Genomic DNA, 26,999 nt, shown 5'->3' with positions numbered 1-26,999 from the left:
GCAACAGGCACTTCCATGCAGTGACAGCCTGGCACCCCCCCAGGCTAGGAGGGACATCATTTCCCTCCCTGTCCCTCAGACTCAATACCATACAGTCTAGAAGCAGCTCCGCCTCTGGGGAGCAGCCTTATAAATGAAGGCTGAAATAAAGAAAAAGTCACAGGGAACCTACAGTGAAGGAAAGGAAGCCAGGGTTCACATCAATGATTTGGAACATAAGGAAGAAATAAACAGTCAACCAGAACAAAAAGAAGAAACAATAATTCCAAAAAATGAGGAGAGAATAAGAAGACTCGGGGACATCTCCAAATGTGCCCACATCCATATCATAGGGATGCCAGAAGGAGAAGAAAAGAGCAAGATACTGAAAACTTACTTGAAAAAAATAATGAAAGAAAACTTCCCTAATTTCGTGAAGGAAATAGACATACAAGTCCAGGAAGCACAGAGAGTCCCAAACAAGTTGGACCCAAGAGGACCACACCAAGACACATTATAATTAAAATACCAGAGGTTAAAAATAAAGAGAGAACCTAAAAAGCAGCAAGAGGAAAGCAGAGAGTTACCTACAAAGGAGTTTCCATAAGACTATCAACTGATTTCTCAAAAGAAACTTTGCAGGTAAGAAGGGACTGGCAGAAAGTACTCGAAGTCATGAAAAGCAAGGACCTACAGCCAAGATTACTTTATCCAGCAAAGCTGTTATTTAGAATGGAAGGGTAAATAAAGTGCTTCCCACACAAGGTAAAGCTAAAGGAGAGTTCATCATCACCAAGCCCTTATTATGTGAAATGTTAGAGGGACTTATTTAAGAAAAAGAAAATCATGTCCTGGCTGATGTGGCTCAGTGGATTGAGTGCCAGCCTGTGAACCAAAGGGTCGTCAGTTCCATTCCTAGTCAGGGCACATGCCTGGGTTGCCGACCAGGTTTTCAGTTGGGGGCACGCGAGAGGCAACCACACATTGATGTTTCTCTCCCTTTCTCCCTCCCTTTCCCTCTCCAAAAATAAATAAATAAATCTTAAAAAAGAAAAAGAAAATCAAAACTATGAACATTAAAATGACAATAAACTTGAAACTATCAACAACTGAATCTAAAAAATAAAAACAAACTAAGCAACTAGAACAGGAAAAGAATCATACATATGGAGATCATCTGAAGGGTTATCAGCAGGGAGGGGGAAGGGGGAAAAGGTACAGGTATTAAGAAGTGTAATTGGCCCTGGCTGGTGTGGCTCAGTGGATTGATTGAATGCCGGCCTGCAAACCAAAGGTTTCAGTTCAATTCCCAGTCTAGGGCACATGCCTCAGTTGTGGGCCAGGTCCTCAGTAAGGTGTGCACGAGAAGCAACCACATGTTGATGTTTCTCTCCCTCTCTTTCTCCCTCCCCCCTCTCTCTAAAAATAAATAAATAAAATCATTTAAAAAATATATAAGTACAGCGCTGACTAATGTGGCTTAGTTGGTTGGGCATTGTCCTGCAAGACAAAAGGTCACTGGTTCAATTCCTGGTCAGGTCAGGGCACATGCCTGGGTTGGGGGCATGGTCCCTGGTTGGAGCATATGCAAGAGACAACGAACTGATTGATGTTTCTCTCCCTCTTTTTCTTCCTTCCCCTCTCTCCACAAATAAATAAGTAACATTTTAGACGAGATCGGGCACGTTCAGGGTAGTATGGCCGTAGACAATAAGTAACATTTTAAAAAATAAGTACAAAATTTGTATGGTTGTAAAGTAAAAATTATAAAAGGTAAGTTGAGAGAAGTGGGATTATATTATTTTACTCACCTGTTGACAGCATTTGAGGTGTTTTCATTGTGATATTAAGAGAAATCTGCTGTGAGCATTGTTCATGTGTAAGGACCTCTGGACTCCTGCTTTCATTTCTCAGATGAATACTGAGGAGGGGAAAGGTTGGCTGCCATGGTGGGTCCACATTTACCTTGAGGAAACTGCCCAACTTCCTTTCCAAGTGACTGCATCATTTTTCCTTTTCAGCAGCCTGGATGAGAGTTTGGTTTTCTCCCCTTCCTTGCCAGCACTTGTCTGTCTTTCAATGTCCCAGTTCCAGGAAGGGGAGAGGGTATCCCATTGTGGGCTTGCTTCTCTGAGGACTGATAGTGCTGAGCATCTTCCATTGTGCTTATGTGCTTTCCATATTTCTTTAATGAAGTGTCTTTTCATATCTTTGGCCCTTTTTTTTATTGTGTTATTTACTTAGTAATAAATTTTGAGAGTTAATTATGTATTTTTTGTTTTTAATTCTCACCCGAGTATATGTTTATTGATTTTAGAGAGAGAGGAAGTAGAGGGGGAGAGAGAGAGTCACCAATGTGAGAGAGAAGCATCGATCAGTTGCCTCCCATATGCTCCCTGACCAGGGATTGAATCCACAACATTTTGGTGCAACGTTACAACCAACTGAACACCTTGTCAGGGCATATTGCTTGGTTTTTACATTTAGATCCCTAATTTGTGTGGAGTTATTTGGGAGCAAGGGGTACAGCATGGGTCCAATTTAAATATTTTTCTTAAAACTTCCAGTTGTCCCAACACCATTTGTTGACAAAGTTGTATTTTTTGAAGTGGCTTGAGGGGCCCCCTTCATCAGATGCTGTGTTTCTGACTTTTTTTTTTGGTTTGTCTGTCCACCTGTTCATGGACCAGTACCACGCTTTTTTAAAAAATTACAGTTGGCATTCAATATTATTTTATTAGTTTCAGGTATACAGCATAGTGGTTAGACATTTATATATATATAGCTTATGAAGTGATCCCTCAGTAATTCTGGTACCTACCTGGTACCATACATAACACAGTATTGCAATACTGTTACTACAATATTATTCACTATATTTTCTATGCTGTACTTTATATCCCTGTGACTGCAACTACCAATTTGTATTTTTTTTTCCCCTCTTTTAAAATTTTTTTATTTTTCAAGTGAGGGGAAGGGAGGGAGAAAGTGAGTAATAGAAACATTGATGTGAGAGAGAAACATCGATCGGTTGCCTCTTGTACACACCCCAACTGGGGACTGAACTCGCAACCCAGGCTTGTGCCCTGACTGCGAATCAAACCAGTGCCCTTTTTTGGTTTGTGGGATGAAGCCCAACCAACTAAGCCACGCCGGTCAAGGCCCAATTTGTACTTCTTAATCCCACTACACTGTTTTAACTGTACAGGTGTCACACACCTTGTACTATCTGATGGGGCTTGTTCAGAGCTCTCCCAGATGTCTTCTGTATAAACGTTAGAATCATCTAGATCCAGAAACAAATGATGCTTTTATTGGGATACTTTTTGACATTAATACATTAACTAGGTGAGACCTAACATCTTTATGAGGTCATGTTGTCCTGTCCAAGAACAAGGGCTGTCTTTCCTTTGCTTCAAATGTATTTTGTATCTTTGGGCATGTTTTGGTTTTTCACAATAGCCAAACTCCCAAGCTCTGACTATGTGTCTAGGTGGTCCTCAGACTTGGAGGCTAAGAGAGGCTTTATTGCCACCATGTTTATGCAGCTTCTCTGCAGGATGTGAGACAGAAGGTTCAGTGGGTGATGCATTTCTTCCATCTTGTACCTGGCAGTGTGAAAGGGACTCCAGGGTCACAGTGAGCACTAAAAAGTTCAGAGGGCCAGTGATGTCACTAGAAAAGGATGAGTGAGGCCAGGTTGGATCTCCAGGCTGAGTGTCGGAGCTCATTCCAGCACATTGCCTAGTTGTCCCTGCATACCTTGTTTCTCCACTTCCCTCCCCTGAAAAGCAATTAGTTCTCACATTCTGACTCCACAAATTTTATATCATTGCAAAGCTGCACCATCAGCCATAGCTGGTAGAAAGACATCAGGTTATTCCCTTCTTTGTCCCATCCCCAGCTTCATCGGGTCCATTTAGACATTTTGAGCAAATAAGAATTTTCAGAGGACCATCTGGTTAACCAGTGTATATCATCTTTATCCCAGGTTTCTACATGACCAAAATAGCTCAGCTTTCAAATTCTATCGAAAGAAGGTATTTGAACTGTGCCCATCGATTTGTTTTACATCATCTCCACTGAACCTGCATGCCGGTGAGAGCTCCCTAGAACCCATGGAAGAGGAAGGAGAGTTTGCAGATGAGCCTCCTCAACAGGAGGTTGAGCTGGAAAGCCTAGAGGTGATGCCTGAGGAGGAGGAGGAAGAGGAAGATGAGGAGGAGGAGGAGGAGGGGGGCGAGGAGGCCCCCACTCCCGAAGGGTCCTCCAGGGCTATAGGAGAGGCTGCCAAATCTGAGGGCAGCCCCCCCACCGATGGCCTTCCAAGTGAGGCAGCTGAGGACGGCCCAGCTGGCACATCTGCCCTATCACAGTCCTCTTCGGGGGCCTGCTTTCCTCGGAAGAGAGTCAGCAGCAAGTCCTTGAAGGTTGGCATGATTCCAGCTCCCAAGAGGCTATGTCTCATTCAAGAGCCCAAAGGTGAGTGCCATCATCAGTATAGCACCCTACTGAGTCTTCTGTTTAGCACTTAAGGAGGAGTTCACAGTACTTGCTTGTGGAAACGTGGAAATGTTGCCCGCTTATTTTGAAGAATTTGCTGACCCTTAGCCACAAGATAACAAGCTGGCCCCTGTTACCTTCCCACCTCTGATTCTACCTGCCAACCTGGACATTATCTCCCAAATCCTCTCAGCCTACTCAACATAGGGTTCTTTGGTCTTGTGTTTTTAACCTAAAATAGTCCTTGTGGTTTTGCACACCACTCCAAATGTTCATGTGAAACTCATATTTCCAATTGATCTAGTTTGTACTCTAAAGAGATACTGCCATGTAGTATGTGGTTTCTAGAGTCCCGCATACTGCCCATGGTCTCCATTGCTCAGATTCCAGCAGGGTAGCCCTGGCTATGGAGAGGATGGGCCCAGGTCACCTCAGCCATTTCCTGCCCATGGCCTTGGTGGGGGTGCCTGGCCTTCTGAGCCAAGGAAGGCCTAGAGTAGTGACACTTCCTTAGTGACAGTGAGGTGGGAGGACTTGAGATGGGACTGGTCTCGTGCAGCTATTAGTGGGAGCCATGTGCTCTGTGGAAGCCATCTCCTGCTCTCTTCTGTGGAGGGTTAAGGTGCTTGAGGTACAATTTGCCAGGAATAAAATGCACCCCTTTCAAGTGGACATTTGAGTTTTGGCAAATGTGTACAGTACATGAACCCACCAGTACAGTGGAGCTAGAGCCTGTCCCCAGAAAGTGTCTGCAGTCTCCTCTCCTATCCGGCCCCAGTAGCCACGGACTATTTTCTGGCCTTTTCTTTTTTCTTTTTCTTTTATTATTATTTTTTTTTATTAGTTGATTTTAGAGAGAGAAGAAAAAAACATTGATTTGTTGTGCCACTTATTTATGCATTCACTGGTTGATTCTTATATGTGCCCCGACTGGGGATCAAACCTGCAATGATGGTATATCTGGGCAATACTCTAACCAACTGAGCTACCCAGCCAGGGCCGGCCTTGCCTTTTGTAGGCTCAATAAGTAGAATTGTATCATGTGGCCTTTTTATGGGCTGGTCATGGCCCAGGCTACTACTCATACCTCCCACCTTCCCAAGTGTCCACACAGCCAAGCCTCAGCCATGTGCCTCGAGTGTGGAGCTGATGCTGTGAGGTGGTGGTGGTGAACAGTGCCCCATCATTTGTCATTCATGTTGTTTGATGTTACTGAGACTGTCACATTCACACCCAGCAGTATCAATATAGTTTCCCACTAACAGAACAGTCCCATGATTTTGTATTTGGAAACTTTGGCATAGCAGTGGATCACTGTAACTGTTTTACTGAACTCTTATTGCAGATGGTGGTAGCATATCAGAATACTTAAGTATGTCCTTCACAGAGGAAAGTGGAGTCCTTCCTATTTCAGAAGCTCTCAGTTCTTTGAGTGAGTGGTTGATGAGAAAAAACCAGGCTTGCTGATCTCTCCTCTCCCCTTCCTCACCAACTAATAATAACAATAATGATGTGATTTGGAGCTTTGTAGAAGAAGCATGATTATTTTTGCTGGAAAGTTCTGTGTGGACATTAATTCTTTATCAGTGGGATAATCGCTGGAGTGACACTGGAGGGTATTCATAGCATTGCACATTGTTTGTGAAGCAAAATATATTTCTGTGTTCATAGAACATGATTCATGCATTCGGTCCTTCATCATAAACATGGGTGTCTTATGTTTAAGGATACTTTCCCACAGTAAGGAGCCCTTGGTTAAACCCACATGTTCATCCTCTGGGCTCCATGGTCATGTGGTTCCTGGGAGGATGCTGGGCCAAGCAGCTGGCCTTGTGCAGGTCGTAGCCACCTTCTGTCAGCAGACAGGCTATTAGCCAAAATTGCAGCATTCTCATTTTCTCTCTCAGAAATCTGGGGAAAGCATATGTATACGTATGTAAGCACACACACAAACATGTATCTTTTTGTCTTCCAGTTCACGAACCGGTTCGCATCGCCTACGACAGGCCTCGGGGTCGTCCCGTGTCCAAAAAGAAGGTGAGCGTGACTATTTGTGAATCCTCCTATAACATAGTTGGAATTTGTCTGAATCTTAAAGGACTCTGTGGCTTGCTGTTAAGCTGTATTTATGCTTCAGACTGGGTATGAATGTACAAAGCACAACTGTCTTTTCTCTCTGGAAACTTTTGAAAATTGTTTAGCTTACTCCAAAGCACAGGAGGGTAGTCCATTTAAGAGATAGTTGACCCTGACTATGTGGCTCAGTTGGTTGGGCATCATCCCACAAAGCGATTCCCAGTTAGGGCACATTCCTAGGTTGCGGGTTCAGTCCCTGGTAGGGGTGGATGTAGGAAGCAACCTCTTGATGTTTCTCTCTCACATCAACGTTTCTTTCCCTTTCTCCTCCCTTCCCCTCTTGCTAAAAATAAATAAATAAAATCTTTAAAACATTAAAAAAAAACAGTGGAATGGAGAGATGAAAAAGTAATGTCTCAGTCCTCAAGAGGTTCAGATTTAGTGGACTGTAATGTAATGTGGTTTAAAAAGCAGTTAAGCAGAGTATGTGTGTTAACTGGTTGGCACCTCCTATGCACCAGGCCCTTTGTGCCCACCCTGAGGCATTAGTGAGCAGGGCTGAAATGTGTGTGACCAGGTTGTGGTGGGGGGTAGTGTGGGTACAGAGAAGCAGTTCAACAGGTAATACGGTGGGATTAGGCTGCCGTTTAAGCAGGAGGGCCTGGGAGAGGCCCCAGGGTGGTCATGGGTCAACAGGGAGCTCTTTGGGCCTGAGTGGAGTGATGAGGATAGGGAGGTGAGGAAGTAGAGGAGGCCAGGACTCTGGTCCTTCTCTGGGAGATCCCACTGGGGACCCATGGTGAGGTTTGAGCAGAAGAAGTATGGCCACTGGTTGTTGTGTTGAGAGCAGCCTGTGGGGTGGGAGCTGGTCAGAGCTGGGGACAGGAGGAGTGAAGGTGGACCTGGTAGGACTCAGATGAATTGGATGTGGAACAGCAAAAGCCAAGAGTCTGGGGTAATCCCAGGGTTGTTGACCTGGGTAGTTAGGAGGATGGAACCGCCATTGGCTGAACTGGGGAGCCCTTGTGGGTAACAGTTCACCAGGAGAAGATGGAAGTGAATTCCAGGTGGCCGAGTGAAGTCATCTGGAATACATGGAGACATCACAGATCCCTAGAAGTCAAGGAGATGAGCAGGGAACAAGGAGGTCTCTGCTGGTGGTGAGGAAAGCCCATGCAGTGGCCACCAATGAGTCAGACTCGTTTTGAGTGCACCATTCTCAGCATCTGACCCCAGCTACAGCAGGAGGAGGAGCCTTCCTGCACCCAGAGCTCGTGGTCCTTCTGCTGCACTGACATTTAAACTGAGCCAGCGCCCAAGTGCCCATCTGGTGGCCTGAGTTAAGGCATAGCCTAGTTGAGGGGGCAGCTTAGGTTCAGGCTTAGCCTGGCCACCTAATCTTGTCATGTAACTCCTGAGCTTCCATCTGTACATCTGCTATATGAGACAGTCACGACTACCCTGCAAGTAGGACATACCTTGAGGATTAAATGAAATGCATATTAACCCCATGTGCATCGTGTGTCCTGCAGATGCAGTCTCTCCTTGGGGGACTGCAGACGGGGAGGAAGACTTTCCTGCAGCTCTTCATGCACACCTCAGCCCTAGGTCAGGGTGACCCTCAGACCTAGATTTAATGCTTACCAGATCTATCCAGGCCAAGCTGACCCCTGTTCTTCCCATTGCTCCCACCAAGGGCTTTCCTGAAGGGGGGCAGGCCTGCCATTTGGGAACCTTCAGCCAGCCTTTGCCCTGCCTTCTCCACCATCCATTCACCATAGCTGTTCTTTTCTCGGTCTGGGAGGGCATGATAGGCACTCTTGTCATCTCGGTGGCAGGTTCCATCTCCTTTGTTCTCCAGGTCACTTTCCTGATGGTGGGGGCCCCATCAGGGCTAGCAACTCCTGCCCATTGTTCCCCATCTTTCCCCTGTCCTTGTCTCCCACACACATCTCTCCCACACTACTGTTTGTCCCTTCTTTTTGCACTAGCCAGTGTCAAGCTCCTCCCTCCTTTGCATCCCTCCTTAAATGCCCTGAAGATGGACTTTCATCCTGCTAAGACCCCTTGCCTTCCAGCTTCCCCAGATTTGTTCAGTAACTCAGATACACACACACACTGCTTGATACCTCAGGGCATACTTCCTTCCTGTCACTGGACTCTCGGTGCCTCTCAAGTTATTTCGTCCCTTCTAGGGTGAGAGCTGGGGAGATGACCTTGGCTTGATGGTGAATGTCTGGGGAGTCAGGGAGTATTAGTGCTAGACCATGTTGGAGACCCTCGCTCTGGGTACTTTGCTGCAACCCTCATGCTACATTCCACTCTTTCCTCAGAAACCCAAGGACTTTGACTTTGCCCAGCAAAAGCTGACCGACAAGAACCTGGGGTTCCAGATGCTACAGAAGATGGGCTGGAAGGAAGGCCATGGCCTGGGCTCCTGTGGGAAGGGCATCAGGGAGCCTGTGGGCATGTACGTAGCAGGCACTTAGGGCTGGGGGTTTGGGGGGTGGTACTGTGCCTGTGCCTGGAAGAAGAAGCTTTCTTTGGGATTCTGGTCCTAAATTCTTTCACCTGCAGCCTAATTCTTGGTTCCCTTCATGGTGAACATGATTTAAAAGTTGGCAGGGTTTTTTATTGGTGGGGGGGGGGGGCCTGTGTTTGTTTGTTTGTCTGGCAAAGGGAGTCTTCAGATGAGATGAGAAGCAGATATTTCCATAGGCATGTGTTCACCTGGCTCCTTGCTGTGCTTGTGCAGACTGTTTAAGTGGCTTTTTGGCCCCTGGCATTTTGGCCACATTGTCATAAAAGCTGAGTGGTGATTCTGGGTAGTTACAACAAGAAGCACTTTTCCTTTTCTGGGAGTCCATATGCAACCCTTACAGCACAGGTGGCAAACACAAGGCCCTCGGGCCAAATCCAGCCCTCCACCTTGTTTTATCCAGCCCCACACCTTGTTTCTATCCGGTGGTAGCACCAAGCTCCTTGCATCTAGTTAAGGAGCAGGTACATTTATACAGTCCTAAAATTACATTCAGCCCTTTGAAGGCAACCAGGACGCTGATGTGGCCCCCAGTGAAAATGAGTTTGATACCCCTGCTGTATAGGGTGGTCTGTCCTGGAATTGGTTAAGCCCATTAACAGCCTGCAGGCATTTCATTTACAACTGAGTCTAGCACCTATGGGGGGGCTTCCTGCTATAATGGGGCTCCTGCGCACCTACACGGGTGAGTGCCCTTGTTCCCCATTGCGAATCAGCCATCACTGTGGTATGTTCCACATACTTCTGTCCACTCTAACTGTTCAAGCCATTTTCAGTCAGGTCTGCTGCACTAATAGTCAGGTCAGGGTGCTGGGGTGCCTAACTCTCCGTTTTGCTCCCTAGGGGAACGGCCTCGGAAGGGGAGGGGTTGGGCGCCGAAGGACAGGAGCACAAGGAAGACACGTTTGAAGTCTTCCGTCAGAGGATGATGCAGATGTACAGACACAAACGGGCCAACAAATAGGTATGTGTGGGAGCTGGCACGTTGGGCATCCTGCCTAAGCTGGCATTTTGATATGCAGCGACAGTTCCTCCAGAAAAGTTGGTGTTCCCCATGCCCCCAAATCAGGCATCAAAATACCACCCCAAAAAAATCAAATTATTTGAGGGAAACAAAAGAAGTCTTTGGATGCGGATGTTGTCCCCCCTCTCAACTTCCAGGTTTGGCTAAAGGAGTGGGTGTGTGATGTGGGCCTTAGTGCCACATCACCTGTGCCAAGCACAGCTGCACGTGGCCTGCTTGCGGTTCCTCTGTGCAGGGCTCCCAGGCTGCTGCAGAAGTGATCTCGTGTCCCGCAAGTATAAGCGCAACCTGGAAGCTGGCCACAGAGGGTGGTTGCTCTGTTTCCCTCTTTGAGGTTCTTCAGATCCTTTTCCTTCTGAAGGGTCTTGGCTTTATGAATAGCTTCATCTTTCTCCTCTCTTCCTCCCCTCCCTACCCATAATTTCCAACTCAGTTTTGAACAAAATCGTTCTCTCCTTGAATAGATGAAAACCATTGGTGAGAAAGATAAGCCTTGAAGCAGCAATCACTCTAAAAACGCCACCTCTGCCCCGGATCCACCCTGGAGTCAGAGCCCAAGTCGGTTTGGTGTGTACGTGAAAAACAAATGTCTTCGCAATTTCTGGTGCGGAGGTTCTGCTGTCTTTTCTTTTTCTTAAAGAAAAAAGAATGCACCATTTCCAGTCTGCTTTTACCTTTCCTCCTCTTCCAAATGTTTTGGGCAACAAGTCCCCTCCAAATCTTTCTTGGTTCCCTCAGAAGTGGTGCTGCCCTGGCAGCACCAGCACCTTTAACGCCCAGGAACCAGCTCCTGTTGGCTTTCCCATCCAGGGCACATTGCTCTCCAGAAGTGCTCTGTTACCAGACTTGATGCTGAAGTGATTACTGATTGTGTCTTCTCTTCGCTTCTAGAATTTAAACGGGATGTAATCTGTACTCTGGCAGCACAAGCTGTCAGTGGGAGCATTGAAGCTCTGAACAAGTGGAGATACTTGATTCTGAGAATATTATTTATGGAATCTCATTTCTTAAATGCATCCCAAGAGGCTTAACAAAATTTAGCAACAGTATAATATAGCTGTATTCAGTGGGGAGTGGTCACTGATGAAACTTTCCCCAAATTTATACTTGTCTTTAGAATCCACAAAGAAAGCTACAGTTGATTTTTCTTTTTAAACCACATATGGAGTCTCCTGCAAAGGCATGGGGATAAACTCTTCAAGACTCTTTGTTTTTTGCCTGTGTGGCAATGCAAAGGATTGCTTTGTTAGGGCCCTTTCACAGAACAGAAAGGAACCTCTTAGGGTAGGCTCCACAGCTGTTTGCTATTTCAAGGCCGCCTCTCCCCCACCCCATTATAGCTTCTCCCAGCACTTTGCAACTACGTGTTAAATTCTCAGGCTGTGGGAATCTCAACCCTTCTTCCCAAAACAGCAGTGTTGAAGCTTTAAATATGTTAAAATCTGGACAACTTGGTCATACTGATACTACAAACTTGAGGAACACAGCAGTGAATTATCATGCTGGTTGCTTTTATTGGCTGTTAAGAAATCCTTGCTTTCTCAGAGCACAGACCCAGCTGTCTGTGCTGCCCCTCTGGTCTGTCTTGTCTGTCCTGCTGTTCACGTGGCATCTCACCTGCCTGGTGCCATCTCTCTTCATGTCAGGTGTAGCACCCAGATATCTCTGCCTGCTTCTGATCATTTCTGTTGCTGTGGCATCTGGCATATCTTGATGGCCATGGCAACACTGGTGGTCTTTCAGCAAGGTGAACCAGCCTGCAAGGGTGGTGTGGTTGGGGAGACCCACACCTGTGGAAGTCCATCTTCTGTTCCTCTCTTTCCAAATCCTTCCATCAGCCTCCCATGTTGGCTGTGGTTTGGACCACAAGATGGAACTCTGAGAACAGGGCCTTGGTTGCCTGTGGCCTTTCACAGAGTACCTGTTGGCCTGAGTGAGACGTGTAACCCCCCAGCACATTTTCTCACTTTTTCTCTTTTAGCATAGCTCTGACCGTCATGTTCACTCTGTCCCAATGTGCTTATTCTTGGCTTTCTCTGCTTTTGTTCACAAATAAAATGCTTTAGGAATTCCCGGGATGTGAGCCCTATCCCCATAGCCTCCTGCCACTCCTCCTCCTAGGGACATCCCACTTTGAGCTGTCACTGTTTGTGAGACTTTAGCAAATATTAAAGGAAAACCTACTTCTTGAGCCTGTTTAGTCCTCTAAGCACTTAAGTGACATTTCTGTGGAGTCAACAATTGAGGCGTTGTGGGCGCCAGGCTGGAGCATAGTGGTGTGTCCTGTGCCAGCTGCCGGCCGGGGATGAGTGCATGCTGGCCCTCTGTGCCACCTTGCTCTCTCAGCAAAGGCCGCTCGCTCTACCGGGAACTTGCGGTGTGTGTGTGGGTGTGTGGCCTTGTCAAAGTCACAGCATCTTTTCTGTCATTCTAGTTCCAGGGTCTCTCCCGTGAGGACGACAGGCATCCGGAAAGTGCTAACTCGCCACTTTGGGTGCTTATTGTCTCTGGCTTGTTTCCATCACTGGAAATCAGATAGAGAATTTTAGTGTTTTTGGTCCTTGGTAAAACCTAGAAGACATTTGTGATGTTACAAAATGGAAGTTCTTTGTTTTTCTTTTTTTTAATCTAAGAAGTTGTGAATGTTAATCATTTAGCAGTTGCAATAAATGTAGAGGAACCCAATCTTCCATGGTCTCTGTTGATGTATTTATAAAATCAGGCCAGTTAGGGACACATGGTAGATGTAGTGCCTACATGGAAACAGATCATGAACTCCCTACTTCAGGGTACTTCTCTGCCTGCCAGGGTGGGAGCCTGGTCAATCACTGGGAAAGCCCAGGTGCCGAGAGCAGGTAGTGACTGGGGCCCAGCACAGGGGGTGGGCAGGCTGGCTTCTGAGGGAGTAGTGCTAGGAGAAGAAACCTGCCTTTGAGAGGATGTCATGATGTGGGAGCCCTGCCTTAGCTGCCTATGACTGCCTACATGCCCCCTCAAGGCCTTATCTGCTCCTAGGCTTGGGGTTGTAGCTGCCAGAGATAGACCAAGCTGCCCCTGGGCTTTCCCCTGACCTAGAAGCCAACCTTTGGTGTCTTCAAAGCTCCCTGATGCTCCTGTGTGCTGTCAGCCTGTGTCTGATTCCTCTACCAGCTGCCCCTGGCCCTTAAGGTTGGAGGAGAGAGCAAAGAGCACAGCAGGTAGGTGAGCTCAGCCATGTGTGGGCCTGCAGGGGCCTCCGCCTGATGGCATGACAGACAGGAGCCAGACTGCGAGCGTACCCAGGGCAGCAGAGAACCTGGGAAGAGTTGGGGTGGGGTTTGTTGGCAGATTAGAGGGGGACAGGTGAGACAGGGCTCCTTAGGAAGCTGATGTGGGACCCTGAGCCTCCCTTTTCCCCGCTGTATCCTGGAGGAATCTCGAGAGTGGTGGAAGGATTTCTTCTAGCTCAGAAGGTAAAATTTCCTCTGCTACCTTATAATTTAGGGCTAACAGGGACCTAAATGTGCCACTCCTCCCCCTTCTCCCTAGCTTCCCCTCCTCCTGGAAGCCTTTTGGGTGCCCTAGGCCCCTGTGAGAGGGAGAGGGTGCTGCTGGATAGGCTCTAGTCTTCAGTTTTTTTGTTTTGGGGGGGCCACAGAGGACGGGAGCCTTTTCAGCCTCTCAGTGGAGGTGCTCAGTTTCTTCAGCCACTCCAGGCGTGGACCCTGGGGGTGGCTGGGCATGTTCCCATGATCTCGGACTGGGACTGTGTAGTTGTAGGGTGCAACCTGGTTAATCATGGCGGCATGCTTAGTGTAGGGGCTGAAGGAGGGCAGAATTACACCAAGGCCCCTAATGGTGAAGGACGCAACCAGCACTGGCTCCTTGACCCAGGTGTTCTTAAGGAAGGCACCGAGTCTTGATCTCAATGGTGGCAGCCTCCAATCTTAAGTTTTAAAGCAGGCTTTTGTTTTGTGTGTGTGTGCACATGCACATGTGTGTATGCAATACACACATGCATAATATGTGCAAACACGCATGGCCAAGCAATGTGAGTACATTTTCTTAGTAAAAGATAACAGAACAAAACCCCAGATATATGCAGAATGAAACACAGAGGTTTCCCCTCCTTCCCACTCTCACATGCCAATAAAATTAAATATAAAATTAAATAAGTCTTTTAAATAACAATACACACCTTGCATGCTGTCTAGAAACTTATTTCTTCACACGACTGGAGGTCTTAGCAACTTTTCCATGTGAGTAAACGTTCAAGTGCTATTTGTGAATAAGTAACACTGACCAGAATCTAACGGTGCAAACTTGTCTTCTGAGGAACAATTCCCAACCTGCAGGCACATACTACTCTGCCTATTGGGGTTTTTTACTTGGAAAAATTTACCCCCCAACATTTACGTGTTTTGCAATAGACTGTCCTTTGTCTCACAGATCCCCACCCGCAGCCATCAGGGTTGTTCCCAAGAATTAGCCCCTACACCCTACAGCACTCTTCTTTGTGAATAAAGCCCTAGAAATGGCATTTCTGGGACCAAGGGTGTCCCAGAGCGTGTCTGTGCAATCTAACTCTTTGTTGGGGGGTGGGGGGTACTGACCCTATCAGCGCTCCTGATTCCCCAACAGTGCCTGCCTTGCTAGGACATGGTGGGGATCATTCTGCCATGAACCACAGTCTCCACCCCTCCAGACCATATCCCTGAGCTCTACTTGGACACGGCCCGGCTGCCACCCCCTGCTTCCTCCACATCTCCCCTCTCTGAGCCTCTCATCCTCACCCTGACCACCCCAAACCTTGAGTGTCCTGAGTGACAGAGTTCCCAGAGGAAGCTGTGGGCTTGGGCAGGAGTTCCTGGCCCTCCAGGCCTTGATTTCCCCCTCTATCTAATGACTGCTGATACCAATGTATGGGGTGATAACCATGAGGGCTGGAGATACCCTCCCTGTGGCCATGGGACTGTGGGACTCTAAGCCTCGATTTCTTCATGAAATGGGGTGGTGGGCTGGCAGGGTTAAATACGGTAACCCAGGACTGTTCTTAGAGAGTTTAGAGGGCTAATCTTGTTATCAATCCTTCCATATCTCCCCCTCCTAGTCCTCAATTTCCCTACCTATGAAGCAGACCTTGTGTGTGAGGATCCCCAAGCTCTGTTACTGGGCACCCTACCCCACCCTTCCCCTACCAGCTCAAAGATGGGGCAGAACCCCCAAATTGCCCCCACCTTTGACAGAGGAGGGGGCCAAGACTAAGTGTCTGGCCAGAAGGGTGATACATGGTAGAATTCCATGTGGTTTGGAGATTGGAGGTTGATTAGTGCTGGGGCTGGAGCCAAATTCCCACACAGCTACCGCTCTGCCAGCTGTTCTCTTCCATTGTATAGATGGTGAAACAGGCCCAGAAAGGGGAGGAGCCAGTCCTAAGCTGTACAATGAGTTCTTCAAAGCTGTCTTTCGCCTGGCTGGTGTAGGATTGAGCACTGGCCTGTGAACCAAAGGGTCGCTAGTTTGATTCCCAGTGAGGGCACATGCCTGGGTTGCCGGCCAGGTCCCCAGTAGTGGGCACATAAGAGGCAACCACACATTGATGTTTCTCTCCCTTTCTCCCTCCCTTCTGCTCTCTAAAAATAAATAAATAAAATGCTAAAAAAAGAAAAAGATTGAAGCTCTGTGATGAGTCTGGCACCACCTACTTTCCTTAGACTCCAGGAGGAGGACCTCATGAGCTGAGCCTTCCTTTGCTTGTTTTCTCCAGAGATTTCTCAGGTTGTGTTGGGAGCACAGTCTCATAGTTCCTAGAATTCATGGCCCAGAAGTGAGGTTCCACTTGGAGATTTTAGTGTTTACACTTTGATGACTTGTTTTTGCCCAGAGGTAGCTCAAACCAAAGCAGAATTTGAGGGTTTGAATCCTCAGTCTTTCCGTGTCCTCACTGTGCTGTGTGACCTAGAGCAAGTGATCCACCTCTGTGAACCTCAGTTTCCTCATTTGTAAAATGAGAGAATAGTAGTATCTACTGCCACAGTTTTGAGAAACAGCACTGGCACTCCATGAAGCTCACAGATATCAGCTGTCCCATTTCCACCATTCTCCGTCACTGGGAAACTGTCACTGAGGTTTCCTGTCAGCTCAGTTGTCCTCCAAAAAATAGTTTCTAAGTTCTTACCTAAACCACATGATGTGATGGAAGGGCCACCGTGGGTGACCTTGCAAATTCGTCTCACTTTCAAAGCTTCAGTTTCCTCATTTGTAGAATATGGATGTTCTTCCTGTCCAAAGCATCAGCTGAGAAGAGAGCATATGAACAGGATTCAGAGGAAAACAATGCGGAGAACCAATAAATGCCCAAGTAGAGGCATCCCCTCAATGACAAGAACCCAGAGACATGTCAGAATTGCTAACACCCAGTGCTGGCCTGTGTTGGAAGGACAGCACCCACCTCCTTACTGGCTTCCACGAGGATCACCTCAACCTTTTTGTTTCTTACTGATACAAAATTCATACATCATAGCCCTGGTTGGTGTGGCTCAGTAGATTGAGCACCAGCCTGCAAAACAGGGAGTCGCCAGTTCAATTCCCAGTCAGGGCACACGCCTGGGTTGCAGGCCAGGTCCCCAGTAGAGGGTGCTTGAGAGGCAAGCACACATGACTGTTTCTCCCTCTTTTTCTCCTTCTTTTCCCCTCTGTCTAAAAATAAATAAATAAAATCTTTTTAAAAAATTCACCATTTTAAAGTGAACAATTCACTGGCATTTAGCACAGTCACAGTGTTGTGCAACCAGTACCTCTATCTAGTCCAGAACATTCCATCCCCCCAAAAGGAGACCTCACCCCCATAAGCAGTCACTCCCCATCCTTCCTCCCTAGACCCTGACAATCACTACTCTGCTTCCTGTATCTATGGGTTTGCCTGTTCTGGACATTTCATATAAATGGGATCAGACAATACGTGGTCTTTTGTGTATGGCTTCTTTTACTCAGCAAGATATTTCAAGGTTCATCCACATTGTAGCCTGTGTCAGTGCTTCAGTCGTTTTTATAGCTGAATAATATTCCACTGTGTGGATGGACCACATTTTGTTCGTTCGTTCATCTGTTGATGGGCATTTGAGTTGGTTTTACCTTTTGGTGATTGTGGATAGAGCTGCCCCAAATATTAGTGTACAAGTTTTTATTTGCACCCTGTTTTAAATTCTTTGGGGTCCATACCGAAGAGTGGAATTACTGGATAATGTGGTAACTGCGTTTAACCTTTCAAGGAATCACCAAGCTGTTTTCTACAGGGATTGCACCAGACACTAGCCTTTTTGACAGCCTAGCTGGGCTGGTATCTTTAAACATCGGTACCCCTCTGCCCCATGGGGCAAACAACTGGGGTCAACCCAGGGTGTGAGTTTTGATGTCCACAGATGTGAGGAGCCTTGCTGTGCTGGCAAATACTGGGCACAAAGCACATAGAGGTAAGGAAAGGACAATTCAAGGGAGCTTTGGGTGTGAAATATAATGGAGCTTTGGAAAAAGGAGTTTGATCTTAGGAGGCAGATAAAAGCCAAAGTGGGATGTGATTTTTGTAGAAATGTTGTAAATTGTGGACAGATGCCCATATACAGAGACGCTCAGCTGTATTTGAGCACAGAGAAGGCAGGTCTACTCCAAAATGTCTGCCCTGGGAAAGGCGGGGTGGGGTGCTAGCCCCTCCCCCAGCCATGTGCCTCATTACACAGAAAGGGTTCGCCTGTGCAGTTTTAAATGAAAATTATACAAAGGAAGTAAAAATGACAAACCACATGTTGGCAGAAATTGTCAGTTTTTGTTTGAGGCAACTGTGGTCTTAGGGGAAAAAAGCACCAGATTTGAATGGAGACTGTCTCTTTCCATTGCTTCCTCCCAGTTTGCAGGCTGCCATGAGTCCCTCCAGCATCTCCCTGACAGTCTCTCAGTAGCTTCTGTCCACCTATCAGTTGGTTCACTCATTCATTCACTGGATGACCTCCCTGAGAGGGGAGAGGGTCAGCCCTATATACACCAAGATGCTGTTCCCAGGAGAAGGAACAGACCTGTAGGTGACACATCTCAGCTGCTTTTGACCAAGACATTCACCCTTCAGACACCTCCTGCTTGAAATCACTGTCAATCAGGCCTGAAGAGGACTCCTGGAGCCCCCACTGAGTCCCAGTCCTGCCCTCTCCCCTTCGCTCTGTGAAATGGACCATGGGTAAAGAACATCTTGCACTCAGCGAACAGTCAAAGGCCACACTGGGTTTACAAAAAGCAAGATCCACATTAAGAGTGAAAAGAAGAGACTTCTCTGAGTGACAATGGGGTCCACATTGGGAGAGTCTCACGAGTCAGGACTCAGTGGCTAAGGTACAGTGGGTACCAGGCACTTGGAAACAGCTCTGGGCACAGCATAGGCAGAGCACATCGCTGAGGGCCCAGCGCAGGGAGGCCAGCTTCGAAAGGCTGCATTCATCTTCCCAGGAAAGGCACAATTCTCTCCCCTCAGTCCTCCCTACCCCACGCCCCTCCTCCACCCTAGTTTCTTGTTTACCCATTCAGGGTCATGATTTATTTTCAGATGAGAACGTAGTCCTCCTCACTCTGCAGCAACCCACACGCTGGCCATACTGGAAGAAGGGAGGCCAGAATGAGCCCAGCCTGAGAGAAAGCAGGTCTTTGGGGAAGGTTCTCGGTCAGGCCTGGCCTTTGACCTTCTATTCATCCTCATGGACATCAATTAGGAGTGCAGGTGGCCAGAATTTTCCAGTTTCTCCATACTCCTGATGAACAAAGAGACTGACATGCTGTTACAGCACTCTCTTTGTGGTGGACATGAACAGTATCATTCAGGGGGTGGCCTGGGTGAGCCAGGCATGGTTCAGGGTTGGGTTGTGAAGTGTCCAAAAATAAACACTCCTTCAGATCATGCAGACAAATGAGGATGTATTCATTTTCTTTTTTTTTTTTTAATTTTATTTATTTTTAGAGAGAGGGAAAGGAAGGGAGAGAGGGAGAGAAACATCAATGTGTGGTTGCCTCTCATGTGCCCCCTCCACCGGAGACCTGGTCTACAACCCCAACTGATAGGCACATGCCCTGACTGGGAATTGAACAGACGACACTTTGGTTCACAGGCCAGCACTCAATCCACTGGGCCACACCAGCCAGGGCCATTTTCATTTTTAAAACTTTATTTTATTGTTTATTAGATTTTATAAAGTTGAGTTCACTGTCAGCTCCCACCTTGAATTTGGCAAACTCCTATTCTTCCTTCAAAATCTAACACACACACTCCCTCCTTCGTTCACATCCACACAAATGTTATTCTTTCCGCTCTCTGTACTGTGAGTGAGGGAGGAATCTGCTGGTACTGTGGTCATCTGTTTATAACTCTTTTTTCCCCTCTAGACTCTGTCCTTGCACCCAGCTCAGTGCCTGGTACACAGTGGGTACTTAGTACATGTGTAGTTTTGGAGAACACTTTTAAAAACAGCTTTATTAAACTATAATTCACATACCATTCATTATACCTATTTAAAGTATAAAGTTTAATGGTTTTTTAAGAGATTTACAGATATATGCAACTATCACCACAGTCCATTTTAAACACTTTAATCACCTCCAAAAATAAACCCCTTTTCTGTTAGCAATCACTTCCACTTCCCCTCTCCCCACCCCTGGCAACCACTGACCTCCTTTCTGTCTCTATGGATTTTCTTGTTCTGGACATTTCATATAGATGGAATCACACACCATGTGGGCTTTTGTGTCTGGCTTCTTTTATTTAGCACCAGGTTTTCTAGGGTCATCCATGTTGTAGCACGCATCAGTGCTTCATTCCTTTTATGGGTGAATAATATTCCATTGTGTGGATGGACCACATTTTGTTTGTCCTTCATCCATTGATGGGCACTTGGCTTGTTTCCACCTTTTGGCGACTATGAATTGTGCTGCCCTGAACATGTGTGTCCAAGTGTTTATGTGGATGTATGTTTCACTTCCCTTGGATACATAGTGAAGACTGTTAGTAAATATTTAGTGGTTACTTCTTTTACAATTTTTAAAAAGATTTTATTTATTTACTTTTAGAGAGAGGAAGGGAAGGAGAAAGAGAGGGAGACAAACATCTCTCTGTGTGAAAGATGTGTGAAAGATAGCTCAATCTGTTGCCTCTCACACACCCCCAACTGGGGACCTGCCCTGCAACCCAGTCATGTGCCCTGACTGGGAATCGAACCAACAACCTTTCAGTTCCCAAACCAGCACTCAATCGACTGAGCCATATCAGCCAGGGCTAATGTTTATTTTTAATCCTGTTCAATAGTCACCTGCATTGGGTAGACCAGAGATCCACTGCCACAGCCTTTCAAATCAGAAATGTAGGTTGGAGTCTGCCCCCACTGACGTCTGTGAAGGCCACCAAGGCCCTAGACTACTCTGATTTCCTCCAAGGGACTGAGGGTCCCACAAGGAGAAAAAGCCCTTTTATTGTCAGCTGCTGTAATCACTTTCTCTCACTTGAGTCTCTCCAAAATGAAATTTTTGTTCACCAAGGCCAGCTGGTCCACCTCTCAGGCTTTTTGGGCCCAAGGATGGCCCTGTCCATGGGGCCGGCAACGTTCAGATCTCTGACCTGAATCAGGCCACTGGGGTTCGGGGTGGCTAATCTTGCAGGTCCCTGCCCTGGGTTTATTTTGGTCAAGGGTGGCAGGGTAGGTCAGCACCTTGGAGCAGTCTCTGCCCAGGACTATGAAACCTGAGGAATCCTAAGTGTTTTTGGCCTGCGCATGTCTTGGACAATGTCTGAGGCTGAGCTTGGCCTGGGTCCCACTGAGAAAGGCCAAGGTAAGCAGCTGAGGTTCTGCAGCTGGACGCTCTCACTTTGTCCAGGAAATCCTGTCTCTGACAAGCAAGCCCTGCCTGCCACCACTGCCGGGCCTCTAGGTGCCTGTAGTAGTCCAGAGAAACAGAATTAACAAGATATAGTGTATATATGTACATTATGTACAGTGTAAGAGATTTGTTTTATGGAATTGACTCGTGATTGTGGGGTAGTAAGTCTGAAATTTATGTTGAGCACACTGGAAACTCAAGGAGGGTTTCTATGTTGCAGTCTTGAGGAGAGTTCCTTTTTCCCCAAGAAATCTGTTTTTGTTCTTAAGACCTTCAACTGATTAGATAAAGCCCACCCAGAGTATCAAAAATAACTTCCTTTCCTTAAGGTCAACTGATTGGAGATGTTAACCACATCTAAAAAGTATTTTCGCAGCAACATCTAGAATAGCGTTTGGCCAAAGAACTAGGCACCAGTACCTGATCAAGTTGACCCTAAATTTTAACCATCAGTATGCTTCCCTGCCCCCCTACCCCTACAAACCCACCCGCTAAACAGCCAAATCCTCCGAGAAGTTTTCCGTGACATGCCCACTACAAAGGAGAGAACACAGAGGCATGTTGACTGGCAGCATCTGGGCAGAGGGAGCCAGAAAGGGAGCGAGCTGGGCAGGCATGTGGGGTACCTATGGGAGGACAGTGGAGGTGTCAACAAGTGGTAGAGCTCTGAGGAGAGCCAAGGAGTTTGACTTTGCTGCAAGGTGCTAGGGAGTGATAGTAGGTGTTGGAGTAGGGGAGGAGTATGGTTAGGTATGCCAACCACTGCAAGACTTGTCATTGGCTGTTATGGGTCTGTCAGCATCCCCAGGTGAAGGGCAGTGGAAGTCAGAGCCCAGACCAGTCAGGAAATAGCAAGGCCTGAGCTAAGGGTTGCTCCACAGTCTTCGTAGAGGTTGCCCCCACTTGACACAAATAATATTTATTGTTTTCTATTATTTTCAACATGTGATCTTAATCCTCAGCACTGCAGGTCTTTTTACCCCTTTCATTAAAGTTTTTATTTTGAAATAATTCTATATTCACATGCAATTGTAAAAAAATAAGAGAAAATTGAAAGCAGATGTTCATACAAAAACGTGTATATAAATACAAAATAGTCAAAAGTGGAAATAATCCGAAGTTCTACTAACTGATAAATGAATGAATAAAATATGAAATACTGATACAATGGAGTATTATTCTGCCACGAAAAGGAATGAAAAGTGATACAGGCTACAGCATGGATGAAGCTTAAAAACATAATGCCAAGTGAAAGAAGCCAGACATAAAAGGCCACATGTATGGTTCCACTTATATGAAATGCCTAAAATAGGCAAATCAATAGAGACGGAAAGTACATCAGTAACTGACACAAAGCAGGGGGAGAGGAGAATAAAGTGATTGCTAATCGGCACAGAGTTTCTTTTGGGGGCTGATGAAGATATTCCAGAGGTAGATGGTAGTGATGGTTGTACAACTTGGTGAATGTACTAAACACCCACTGCGTTGGACGCTTCCACCAGGGAGAATGTCCTGCGTGAATATAGTACATTATCGTAACTGGAAAATTGACATCAATGCAACTGACAGATCTTATTCAGATTTCTTCAGTTTTACATGCATTCATGTATGTGCCTCATAGAATTTTAAAGAAATAATAATAATGGAAGTAGCTGTTTGAGTGCCAGCTACACAACAGGCTTACTCACAACAGCTCTGGGAGGTGAGAACCATCTTCTAGAAGAGGCTCAGAGTAAGAAAGGCTTACCCAAAATGGAATTTTTGTGGATGGCACTTGTTTTGTTCCACAGGGAATCTGGTAGTTCTAGAACAACTTCTGGAAAAGCCTATCCAGGTCCAGGCTCATATAGGTAACCAGGGGTGGGGCAGAGATTCCAATCCAGAAATGGCTGACTAACCAAGAAGAGTCTCCACATCCCTCTGTGCCTGAGCCGAGCCAGCTCTGCCCTGTCAGCACAATGCAGTGACTTTTGAGAGAGTTTGTCAAAGGAAGCAGGGCAGGGAGGCGCAGGCCAGCTCTAACTTGCTTCCTTCCCACAGGACCGTGAAACGTCTTACTCAGCCTTCTGCCTACCCTGACCCCACCTTTTTAAATTTTTTCCTTTTCCTGCCTTCTTCTGGGGGAAAGGTGGACATCTGGCCGTGTGTGTGTTCCCCATATACATCTATGCCAAAGAAGTTCAAGGTCGTGGGAGATAAGAACTTGAGGCCCCCAGTCTACCTACCTCCAGACCTGCCCAGGGCCCCCCAAGTCTCCCCAAATCATGGAGAAGCTCTGTCAAACATCCAGACCTCCAGGAGCCTCCTGCACTCTTCTCCTCCTTCAGCCTCGAGAACATCCTCCTCCAACCCTTGAGCAGCTCTCATGATCATGACCCTCACTCGGTCAGGCCATCTCTCCCCTGGAGTCTGCCCCAGCTCATCTTCAGTCTCCCTGACTCCACAGTCCCTGCAGACCATTCTCTGGACAGCAGCCACAGGAAGCTTTCCAGAACCTATAAACCACATTAAGCTATTCCCCAAACTCTCCTATGATTCCCATCATCCTAGAGTAGAACCTACCCTTTGCGGTCCCTGGCCTACTCACCATCCTCTCCCCCATAGCTTCACCCTGTTCCAGCTTCAGCATCCTCCTTGATATTCCTCAGACATGCCCAGCCCCTTTCCACCTCAGGACCTTTGCTTGTCCTGTGCCCTCCACCTGGGATGCCCTTCCTCCTGATATCATTGTTCCTGACTCCTCCTCTTTGCAGTCTCAGCTCAAATATTACCTCCCTGTACATTCAGGAGACAGTAGAGCAGCCCCCACTTTACTCCCCCACCCCCACCCTCATTTGCATGCTCTCCAGGCCATGTCCTGCTTCCCGTTTGATTTCTTTCTCAGTGTATATTGCCATATGACCTTTCCTTGTTTATATATTTGCCTTTTATGATTATTGTAACCCCCAAACCCAGCACAGGGCCCAGAACATGGTCAGGACTCAAAATATGTTTGTGAAATGAATGAGTGAACAGATGAACAAGTGAATCAACTGAAACGATTAAAGGACCAGAAGTCACAAGAACCCCTTCTGAGGTCCAGCTACTGTTTACACAGTAATGGTATAAGAGCAACTGTGGGGAACTGTTTATACCTCCCCTGATTTGGAAAAGATCCCAGCCATGACCACTGGGCATCTCTGGAAGGGGCCAGGGCAGATTGGTGATGGCAGCCCAGCCCCACATTCACATGGCTTGGTGCCCTGAGGCATCCCAATGCTCTGAGCCTCAGTCTCCTTCTCTGGAAAAGGGATATAATAATAATTGTGAACTAACTCTGCCAAATGAATGAATGAATGCATGAATGAATGAAACTATGCCAGGGAATGATGAGAGCTTTGAAGACAAGAGGACAGATGGAAAGTGCTGGAAGGGGCATGATGGGTTATGAAGGGAGGCTTCCTGGAGGAGATGACACTGAGCAGAGTTTTGGAGACTTTCTGGAAGCCAGAGGCCAGAGACCACCACCCCCCACCCCAAGTTGGGGCCTCTGATTTTTTTAATTGAAGTAAAATTTACATAACACTAATTATTTTAAAGTGTATAACTCAGTGGCATTTAGTACATTTACAATGTTGTGCAACCACCGCCTGTATCTAGTTCCAGAACATTTCATGCCCCCCAAAGGAAACCCTGTACCTATTAAGAAGCCACTACTCAATCCCCCGTTGGGAGCCTCTGATTTTAATCCATTTCTTGCAATGCCAATGTCTCTAACATGTATTTGCAAATATCAGTTCAGAGAAATGAACACACAGAGTGAGACATGGCACATGTGATATGGAAGGCAGTGTGGCCATAGGTGTCCATCAAAAGCCTTGAAAATGTGTGATTCCACTTTCACAGTCATCCCCCAGAAGCATTCCTTGGGAAGCACCCTAGATGCCCAACCACAGGGGATCAGTTTAACAAATCATAGAAGAGTCCTGATAAAATCTCTCAACACAAGAGGGCAGACTGGTATCTATTGGTGTGGAAAGCGGGCCTCCACTGAGAAGTCATGGGTACAGTATGGTTGCATTGTGGCTGAGAAAAGGGAAAAAATATGGAATGAAAGAGACCATCATGTTGCAACAGTGATTTCTGTGCATTCACTTTTTTTTATAAAATTTATTTTTTAATTTAATCTTTATTGTACTTTTTTAACATTTTATGTATTTATTTTTAGAGAGGGTAAATGAGGAAGAAGAAAGGAAGAGAAACATCAATGTGTGGTTGCCTCTCACGTACCCCCTACCAGGGATCTGGTCCCTAACCCAGGCATGTGCCCTCACTGGGAATCGAACTGACAACCCTTTGGTTCACAAGCACTCAATCCACTGAGCCAAACTAGCCAGGACTCTGTATTGTGTTGTTTTTTTTTTTCTATTACCATTTAGTACCCTTATGCCTCCCTCCCCCTTCCCCACATTCACTTTATTCTTATAATTTCATTCACTCAACAGATTTTTACTGAGCACCTGGTCCTGGTGTGTGCCAGCCCACACCCACTGAGGACAGCGATGGCATCTGAATTTAGTTTGTTTCCCGTGCCAGTGTGTTTTAACTCACCAGTGAACACCAGGCACATAGTAAGTTTGTAATAGAAATACATTCAGGGAATTAAATGCTATGACAATGGATCTATTTCATTATTTACTTTATACTTGTCTGTGTTTCCTTCGAAACGGACTTTACGCTGAGGATGTATCACTTTGGCAATCAGAAAAGGAAATACATGAAGCTGATTCCATTAGAAAATGTATGTATGTATGTCCCTACCCTCCCCCACCCTTTATGCCCCAGAGGCCACATCTGCTCCTGGCCTCTCACCAAGAATGAGGTTGGTATATCCCAGCTCCTGGGGTTTACTCACCAGCCCGCCAGCCATTCAACTTGCCACTACCTCAGGAGGGGGAGGGTCCTGTGGGTTCCTCAGCTCTTGGCATTCCCCACTCTCTCTCAGGATCAGTTTCTGCAGCTGTAGAAGGTGGCCACGACACCTCCCACCAGAGCCTGCTTCTGAGTTTAATGCTCTGATGTCACTGTCTTAAAAGTTCTGAATAATTTTTTAACAAGGGGCTCTGAATTTTCCTTTTGTGCTGAGTCCTGCAAATCAGTTAGGCAACGCTGCCCTTGCTGGATCTGTCAACAAGCACTTACCCTGAGCCCAGCAGTGATTCCCTGCCTGGGAAGTGTGTGGCCACTGCTCTCAGACCTCCCAGGCAGTGTAAGACAGGACAGGACTTGAATCCAGGCCCCCGATTGCAGCCTGGACGTACTTGTCCCCCACTCCCCACCCCCAACCCCGTGAATGCAGTCAGTGCCTAATGTGTGACTCTTTCTCTGAGTGGTCCTCCTCCCCCAGCCTGGGGGACAATAGGCTCCTCTGCAGGAAGCAGATGTTTCCTGCCAGTTGGAGGCATGGAATGTCAGTTAAGAGACAGGGAGGGAGAGAGACAGACAGAGAGAAAGGCCCAACAAGGCAGAAAGGGGGTTATTGAGACAGGCTTCTTCCCTAGGGTTTGAGCTCAGGGCCTGTGGCCAGCTCTGAAGATATAATAGTGCTGACAACAATGTCATTTGTTTATCAGGCATGACCCAGTGATAACCAAAAAAGATAATCTTAGAATCACCCTCCTCAGTCCATTTGTTATGTGGCACTCTGGTGAATCTTATCTGAAACATGGAAAAGTAGATCATTTCCCTTTCCTGCTCGAAAGCCTTTCATAGCTTCCCATGTCTGTGAGTATAAAAGCTACACTCTTTGCTGGGCTCCCACAAGGCTCCTTGTAACCCAGCCTGTGGAGCTTCCAGCCCACCTGGCTCCCCGCTATCCTCCCAAGTCACCCTGTTCTGGCCACACCTACCTCCTTGATGCTGCTCCAAGGGACTGAGCACATTCCCACCTCAGGTTCTTTGCACATGCCACTACCTCCTCTGTCTGAGCAGCCTTCACCAACCACCTGTCATTGC

General features: G+C 46.8%; 2 protein-coding genes across 9 annotated transcripts in view; one reads left to right on the top strand and one right to left on the bottom strand.

The window, feature by feature from the left end:
* Positions 1-25,564, top strand: part of SUGP2 (SURP and G-patch domain containing 2) — a 40,272-nt gene extending 14,708 nt beyond the window's left edge. For 2 of the 8 annotated variants that reach the window (XM_071219224.1, XM_024560747.3), the window contains exons 7-10: positions 3,971-4,461; positions 6,458-6,519; positions 8,892-9,028; positions 9,941-12,806. In XM_071219224.1, coding sequence (XP_071075325.1) covers positions 3,971-4,461; positions 6,458-6,519; positions 8,892-9,028; positions 9,941-10,061 — 811 coding nt within the window. In that variant the 3' untranslated portion in view covers positions 10,062-12,806. Of the gene's footprint in view, positions 1-3,970; positions 4,462-6,457; positions 6,520-8,891; positions 9,029-9,940; positions 12,807-25,212 lie in introns of those variants that run through there. The other 6 variants (XR_011650361.1, XR_011650360.1, XM_071219228.1 and 3 more) reach the window with 6 other exon arrangements.
* LOC112305021 (NADH dehydrogenase [ubiquinone] 1 alpha subcomplex subunit 3-like) lies at positions 13,300-14,887 on the bottom strand. Its single transcript, XM_053911243.1, has 2 exons — positions 14,826-14,887; positions 13,300-14,024 (listed from the first exon to the last, which is right to left on the bottom strand). Exons 1-2 carry the CDS (start codon positions 14,885-14,887, stop codon positions 13,730-13,732), a joined length of 357 nt encoding a protein of 118 aa, XP_053767218.1. The 3' UTR covers positions 13,300-13,729.
* Positions 25,565-26,999: the final 1,435 nt, after the last annotated feature.

This window comes from Desmodus rotundus, chromosome 9 (genome assembly GCF_022682495.2).
Source record: "Desmodus rotundus isolate HL8 chromosome 9, HLdesRot8A.1, whole genome shotgun sequence".
Lineage (NCBI taxonomy): Eukaryota > Metazoa > Chordata > Mammalia > Chiroptera > Phyllostomidae > Desmodus > Desmodus rotundus.
Note: the sequence above shows the minus strand (reverse complement) of the source record. Positions and strands in the feature narration are given on the sequence as shown.

Bases quoted from the DNA above. Each gene is read 5' to 3' on its own strand.
- LOC112305021 (XM_053911243.1), bottom strand. From the start codon at position 14,887: ATGAGAGGCTCAGAGAGGGGAGATGTGGAGGAAGCAGGGGGTGGCAGC. The intron at 14,025-14,825 runs GTAGAGCTCAGG...GCCACCATTGAG, and splicing joins GGCAGCCGGGCCGTGTCCAA to ATCAAGACTCGGTGCCTTCC.